This window comes from Chanos chanos, chromosome 3, assembly GCF_902362185.1.
Source record: "Chanos chanos chromosome 3, fChaCha1.1, whole genome shotgun sequence".
Taxonomy (NCBI): domain Eukaryota; kingdom Metazoa; phylum Chordata; class Actinopteri; order Gonorynchiformes; family Chanidae; genus Chanos; species Chanos chanos.
This window is the reverse complement of record NC_044497.1, coordinates 53,628,063-53,636,061: the sequence shown is the minus strand read 5'-3', so window position 1 is coordinate 53,636,061 and position 7,999 is coordinate 53,628,063. Positions and strand designations below refer to the sequence as shown.

At 42.0% G+C, this 7,999-nt stretch overlaps 1 protein-coding gene across 1 annotated transcript in view; it reads right to left on the bottom strand.

Annotated features, from left to right (window-relative positions):
• Positions 1–4,946: 4,946 nt before the first annotated feature.
• Positions 4,947–7,999, bottom strand: part of zswim6 (zinc finger, SWIM-type containing 6) — a 55,897-nt gene continuing 52,844 nt past the window's right edge. Inside the window, exons 11-14 of the mRNA XM_030768564.1 lie at positions 7,392–7,549; positions 6,300–6,463; positions 6,078–6,159; positions 4,947–5,839 (exon numbers count right to left, since the gene is read on the bottom strand). Coding sequence (XP_030624424.1) covers positions 4,977–5,839; positions 6,078–6,159; positions 6,300–6,463; positions 7,392–7,549 — 1,267 coding nt within the window. The 3' untranslated portion in view covers positions 4,947–4,976. The remainder of the gene's footprint in view (positions 5,840–6,077; positions 6,160–6,299; positions 6,464–7,391; positions 7,550–7,999) is intronic.

Here is a 7,999-nt window from a genome sequence, read left to right as displayed (position 1 = left end):
GCAAAAAATAATTGCAAAACAGGAAATGATAAAACAAATGAATAGAGCTCACATCAACCATTAAATACCCAAGTGATTTATGGCTCCAGCTATTCTCAATCTACACTTTAGCGCTATAACATATTCCATCTGGCCGACTGCATTCATACATTTATATTCATGTTTCAGTATCTAATAGTTGCGATTTGTCAAAGTCATTTTGTATCAAATTGAGTAAAAATTCTCTTCTTGATGACAGAAGTTCAAATTGGTTACACCTGACCACTTGGAAATCCACTCTCAGATCCCAGCACTGCAGTGGTAGGAGAGGAGCCAACAGGGCCTGAAATGTTTTATGGGTATTAGAACTGAGCCTGTTACAGTTTGTTCTTCCAAAAGTGTTGAGGGATGATGGTTTGGGCAAAGCCTTCGGTCTTGGAATGACTGTTCATTTGGACTCTCAGGAGCCAGATCCTGGTCAGCATGGGTCTGGGGCCCATCTGTTGGCTTTTTTTTTTTTGTTGTTTTTTTTTTTTGCACTGATAAGGATACAAACCTCCATTCTGCCACGTTAAAGTTAACACGTGAAATATTAAGAACCACAAAACAGCACCGTGGGATCAGCACGTTCGAACTTTACTCACCGTTGACTTTTGAGGACTGTACCGTTTGAGTCCAGAAGTTGCTACTAATTTCTGGAACAGTCCAGACATTTTTTTTTTTTTTTGACAACTTTGAAATGTAACTCTTGGAGTCCGTCAGTGGGTTCCGTCGGGTTGTCCAACATCGCACGGAAAGAATCCGTCTCCAACTTACAAATTAAAGATTCATTTTCATTGAAGAACGCACCAATATAATTGATAGAAAAATGAAAAAAAAAAGAAAAAAAAAAAGGATTATCGTGTAATTATAGCAAACTCAGTAACAATTTATGCCCACATTCTTAAGTGAAATTCAGTGAAAAAAAAGAGAGCAGTAAATCTTACAACGAATGTAAGAATTTGTAGATACTCAATATATTTAAAGGTATATGAATAGAATAGTCAAACAATAGATCCTGAGTCAAACCTTTTGTTTTTTTACTTTGATGTTTAAGATAAAGCTGCATTCTGTAGGCCTTCATCCACAGTAGCAGTAAATCCAGTCTGGACTCTGTGAGGGTATGTACTCTGTTTATCAGTGTGTGAATGAGTAGTGAGGAGGGGGGGAGGAGGGGGGGCCAAATTTCCTGCAGTATTTAAAGTAATTGTAGTTTCCCTTTTGACACCTCAGCGGTGTAAACTCCTGACTTGCTTTAAATGGCTGGAAGCTGGCCATTGAAAACAGCCCAGACCAAGAGGAGCTTTTCCAGGCTCCGTCGAAAGCCCTGTTCTTTTTTACGGTAGGCCAGCCTTATCTTTCCACTCCAAACAGACGCTGAGAAGACAGGCCCTCGTAATCTCCCGCTAAAGCCAGTCACTTCGCTTCCTGTTTAGTTAAGGCAAGTCGATCATTCGCTCGTTGTTCATCTGCTTTGGTTGCCAGGGCTCAAGGAGCTTTAATGGCTTGTAAATCATCTCATCATTGTGCCGTCATACTCTGGAGACAAAGGCCCGAAGCCTGAGTTGGTGTAACCGTGGAGACATAAAGTCTAGAGGACACAAAGTCAAGATCTAAACGTCAGTTACGTCTCACTACAAAAAAATGTATGAACTTAAGTTGGTGTTTTTCACTGTGCGCTTCCATTTTTCCCTTGATCTTCAGGTAGGGCCATAAAGAGATGAATTTGATTAAGACTAAAAAAGGGCAATATATGTTGGAAGAAAGAAAAAAAAAAGAAAAAGAAAGAAAGAAAGAAAGAAAGACGGAATGACAGAAAGGAAAAGAAATACAAGGGTAATTTTAGCAAGATAGGTAGGCTAAATCAAAAAAGACAAAAAAAAAAGAGAGAGAGGTTTTGTGACGGTCATAAACATAGGGAGAGAACTGATGCTGCTTGGCTCTGGCCTGTTTTTGTGTTGACTCAACAAGGTAATTTGATGGTGAGTTGTATGTGTTCCTCCTGTGCTATGTAATCATACTTAAGCCAAGCCAACACCTCACTGACTGACCTGTCGGTTTATCACATACAGCTTTATCACAATGGGGAAAAAAAAGAAAGAAAAAGGTGAAGAATTTTGATGAAGAACGACACTAGGTTTCTTCAGACAAAAGCAGTTAACGCACAATCAGATTTAACAGCAATGTGATGATACTGAAGGCCACGAACGTGCAGGAAGAATCCAGAAAGAGTGAGCGTAAACAGCATGTGGCAGTGTTTCCGAGTGGTTTGGATGGAAAAACAAAGTTCTACAGCGGATAGTTTGGTTCTGCCCAAAACTGTAGGTTACGACAGCTGAGACTACACGGTTGTGGAGGCTGAGTCTATCAGCAAGTTTTCCCCACAGGATTCTGATACGCATTTCAGATGCATTCCGCTATAGAACAGAATTCTATCACAACGAACCCACAATCACTGTGACCTTAACTGACCTTCAACAGAATCCTGCCGGCGGGCCGTCAGAATCGGTCGTCTTAAAACAAATGTGTTTCTAATTGTAAGAAAGGGATAAAACTCGGTGTTGGTGATTTGATTTAAAAAAAAAAAAAAAATTAAGGGCAAAAAGAAAAAAATCAAAACATTTTATCCTCTCAAAAAACTAATTTTAATTAAAACAAAACAAAAAAATGTTGAATCATTAACAAGTTTATAAAACAGTGATTTAGTTACATAAATAAATTGATATCGGTGTATCAAATCTTAATTTTCAACTTCATAAGCATGTAGACATTGGGTGAAGAAGTACAATCCTTTACCTTTTTATAATAAATAAAATGAAGAAACATGACATTTCTGTCTCTAAACAAACAAAAAAACAAAAAAGAGCTACAAACATACCTCTAAGGAAGGAACAAGACACTCGACAATGTTTTTGCACCAAAAAAAAAACAAAAAAAACAAAAACAAAAACATGAGAAATGTAGGAAAACTGCTTTTTAAAGCACAGTTACACAGATCCATTCAGCTAAAAATGAAAGACACTAAAAGTTGTAATGAAAGTTGGTTGGCTTTCATTTCAATGAACAAGTTTGGTAGTTAGAACTCCAGTTTGGTTACTTTAAAGCGTTAAGACAAGGCAAGAAAGAAGGCTTTTCTTGTTTGAGGAATTCTAGAGGAACAAATTGAAAAAAAAAAAAAAAAAGAAGAAGAAGAAAAAAAAAAAAAACAACAACCCCAAAACAAAAAAACAACAAAACCCCAATACATTTTCCAAGAAAAATTGAACAGTCAAACCTACACAGCAACTTTCTGTCCTGCACAAAGTCAAGGGAACAGCACTGTCGGCCTATACAACGTTAATTGTGCATAAACATACATGGAGCTTCGTTGTGACTTGATCGCCGTGGGGGGGGGGGGGGTGGAGAATAATAATTAAAAAAAAAAAAAAGAGGAGGAGACATAAACAAATGCGGCTGGGCCAATTCTGTTTTTGTTTTTGTTTATTTCCACTCTGGATGTTCACTTCAGTGTTGATTACTGAAAAGAGTCATTGTCCATTGAACTGAATTTACATTTCTGGGTTTATTTCTTTTTTTTTTTTTCCTTTTTTTTGAGGCACGTGGGCCTGCAAAATGTTTTTGTTTGTTTAATTTTTTTTTTGTCTTTTTCTCCTTGTATTTCGCATTCTTCTGTTTTTAATGCTAAGGCCGGCTGCTTTGTTTCACTGGGGATCCTTCTAATCAACGGTGCTCTATACAATTGTTGTGTACACTGGATACATATATTTTGTATGTACATACAAAACATAAGCTCACTCATGGGTTTGTAATATGTACCAGTCCAGTCATGCAGTTGAGAAGGTAACTCTGCATAGATTCCCATCTTTTTTTTTTTTATCTCCTTTTTTTTCTTTTTCTTTTTGAAGTTCACTGTCTGATCCTGCCCCCTGAAGCAAGGCATACATCACTCTCTCTGATATGTTCTGCCTAAAACCAAAAGTACTGCAGCTTCAAGTATTTTGCATTACATAGAATATTCTTTTATAAATTAGTTAATGTATACATTTTTTTTCAATATTCAGACATATACTATCATATATACAGTACAATAAAATGCTCTCATTCTTTCTTCCTTTTTTTTTTTTTTCAATTTCTTTTTTTTTTTTTTTTTGTGAAATCCCTGAGAATGTATGTTGACAGTTGCTAAGTTTCCACAAGCGCAAGCACAATGGATATACAAGAGTGCGTGTGTGTATATGTGTGTGTGTGTGTGTTTACTGTGAGTATCCGTATCTACAGGTGACATGCCTCGATATGAAGGGCATAGCAAAAGCCACGCGATTGCCGAGTAGTAGAACAAATTTCCCAAACTGCTTTTCACCGGTTTTCCCTTAGATCTTTTTTTGTGTGTGTTTTTTGTTTTCTTTTCTCTTTTTGAAACACGTCTTTACTAGGCTGAACATGTGTGAATGAGCTGGGAGTAAAGCTGGATCCGTGCGAGGTACTTTTCACTTGGTATGGAGGTGTTTCTGTTTGGTTTTAAGCCGTTGTGTCTTCTCTTTGAGGCTGTGTATGTTAACAGAGAGAAACAGGAGTGCTATGTGGACTTTTGCCACTGGACAACATATACTCAGTGTAAACCAAAAAAAAAAAACCTTTTTTGTTTTTCTCTTTACATATCATTCTCTCGCTCTCTCTCGCTCGCGCTCTCTCTCTTTCACACTTTCATACAAATAAAGGGAAACACAAACTTCCACAACATGACGAATTCCTTTTTTTTTTTGTCTTTTTTTTTTGCGAACTAAATAAGTCTATACACATAATACCTGTGTGGCTTTTATTGTTTTTGTTTTTTTGTAGTTTCATTTTCTGTTTTTTTTTTCTTCCATTTTCTGCGTTTTTTTTTTTTCTCCGTTGTTGCTTTAAGTTAGAAAGAATACAAAGGCAGACTCAAGTAAAAGGAGAGGCGAGGCTCCTCGTTAACCGAACCTCTCTCGTACAAGCATCATCAGTTTCTTTTTTCCTTTGTAAATCTGTTTTAGGTTGTCTATGAATTGCGTGAATTGGATGTGTCCGTCGTGCGCCATGAGAAAAGTCTCTCTGGCTTTGCTGAGAAACTCGATGAATTCGCTATAGTGGCGCGGACTGATGTGGGTGAGTCGGGAGTGCGTCGTGTTGATGTAAGCCCCGATCGTCGCGTCCAAGAGCTGTCTCAACGGGGCTTTGTCCAATGACATCAGTTTCCCAGAGTTCCTGCGACTGTGTATGGCCACTATGCCGGGCGTGGTCAGCGTGCACCGCCGCAAAATGTCCGACAGCACGGTGGCGCACTTCACGCTCTTCACCACCAGGGGGATGATGGCGGCCAGCTCGTTCTTGCCCAGGGAGTGGCTGAGGGCGCAAGCCCAGAGCACGTCGTTGATGGCCGGGTGCGTGTCCTGGTTGTAGCTCAGGTTCAGGTGGGCCATGGCCAGGGTGGCCAGCTTGTACGCCCGCATGGGGTACCCGCGATGTTCCATGTAGCGGGCGATGGTGAATAGCTGCGTGTAGCTCATGCCGGTGGTGGCCGCGTCCAGGACGATCTGGTAGGCCGTCTCGAAGGCGATGTGGTCTTTCTCGCAGAGCGTGAGAGCGGAGAGGGCACAGTTCTGCGGGTCCTTCATGGCGCACTGGAGGGCGAGGGTTCGGGCGCTGCTGGCCAGGTTCTCCTGTTGGTGGCAGTCCAGGTGCAGACGGACGATGGTGCTGTTGGACATGACTGTGGTGGCCACGATGCTGGTGGCCTCCGTGGGCGTGAAGAGGGTGAACCAGCTCTGCATGATGCTGTCCAGTGCGTAAACTCCTACACGCACACACGCACACACACACACAAAGATGAGACATTCAGATAAGAGCAGAATTTCACATTAAACCCCAAGATGAGGTCAAAATCCTTTTTCCTAGCTCCACGATCTGAAATGGAATTCAAACTTATGAAAGGAGATTGGGTTACTGTACGTCGTTAACCTGAAATGAAATTTAAGCTGTAACGGACACATCTGACCACTAACACAGAAAATACTGAAAAGCCATCAACTCACCGACTTCTGTGGCACATGTGACCAACCACCTCACCATTTCTCTCCTTCGCCAGTTCAGCGTGGAAAGCGTCATTCGCATTACCTGCACGGAGAGGAGGTGAGAAAAATGTGAGATGAGACCGAAATGAACTGACAAGACAGCCAGCTGTGACTGCTAAACCCACGTCCCATTTCTCTGTCTGTCTATTTGTTTGTTTTTGTTTTGTCGGTGAATAGTAGTACCTGGAGGCCCAGCTCCAGAGAGACTTTGAGGAGAGTGATATCGGGGAGACTGTCCATGAGGGTGGCGATTTTAAATGCATCCTGTGCCAGTTTGAAGATGTGAGATGAGGAGTGGATGTTCTTCTGGATGGACTCTAATACTGTTTCCAACTTACGAGCGTCACCTGGAAAAACAAAACAATCCACAAATCAATAAACAGATTCGGTATAAAACAGATAAAACGACACCATATATGACACGTACAATTCACTCGATATTCACCCAAAAGACTGTGATACACAACTACTGTGAAGACAGTAAGGAGACACATGTAACTGTTTCATGTAAAGACTAGATATAATTATAATAATAACATTAGATCTAAACTACTTCACGCGGCATAACCAGGCTTAAATATACTTCCACCTGTACTCTGGGGTTGGGGAGATGCAAAGAGGTACGTTCAGCACACTCAGACGTGACGTGAACACACAAGTCAGCCGCTGGAATCAGCATTTGCACTTAAGGCGGTGTCTTATTTTAGAACTAAAATGATTTTGTCCCCTGTGAGGGCTATGAGTTCACACTGTCCTCAATATACACATAGGAAAAACTAACAAACAACAACATCAACAACAACAACAAAAAAAAAAGCTGGTATATTTAGCGACCTAAAGCTGGCCTGTTTCAGCCACTCCTTCTTCCTCAGAGAGGAGCAGCAGACAACAGAGTGCATGCACACCACGCACCCCCTTCCTGCATCATCAGCCTCATCTCTGGAAATGAGTCAGCAGCGGAGCCCAGACTGCAGGCGTGAGAACCCCAAAGAACATTCCGGACCTGCGGGGAGGGCGGGGCCGCCTGCTCTTTGCTACCGACAGCCGCTGAAGGCGCGCCGCCGAGGAGCAAAACGGATGGCTTTCAAACGTGCTATTCGAATTTCAAATGCATCTGTGGGTAAACAGCCGAACGGCACCCGGAGACGGCGATGCGGCAAAGGGGTGGGTGGGTGTGTGTGTGTGTGTGTGTTTGACGTGGCTGGAAAGGGACAGCTGGGGTGTGAGAGTCGGTCAGTGAACAGTAACGAGACGTAGGTGGGAGGTGGTGCTGACCTTTGGCTGCAGTGAGCATGGTGGAGGCCAGCTCACACTGCTGTGACTCTATGTGACTCAGTGTGAACCATCGCGGGTAACGGTTGGGGACAACTGATACTATATGGTGAGGTCGAGTCATGTCGCCGGAGGGAGCCGTGGATTCCAACACCGGTAACCTGCAAAACAAAACAAAAAAAAGAGAAAAAAATAAACCGTCAAGACCCAAATAGGCATATCAATCATATTTTACAGTTGTTATGATGCTCCTTGCATTATGATTTTCAAATGTTAACCCGTCGTGGACTGGAACGAAACCCGGATCCTGTCATCCGTCGCCACTCCAGAGAAGAGAACTGAGCTGTGTTCTGCTCTGCACCGGCAGACTAACAGGCAGACTGACAAGCAGACTGACAGGGAGACTGACAGACAGAATGATAGGCAGACTTACTGGCAGACTAACAGGGAGACTAATAGACACAATGACAGGCAGACTGACAGGCAGACTGACTGGCAGACTAACAGGGAGACTAATAGACAGACTGACAGGGAGACTGACAGGGAGACAGAGCCCAGCAACCATTCATTTAGTCTAAACACTGCATCTAAGACCAGGAGAGACAGTGGAA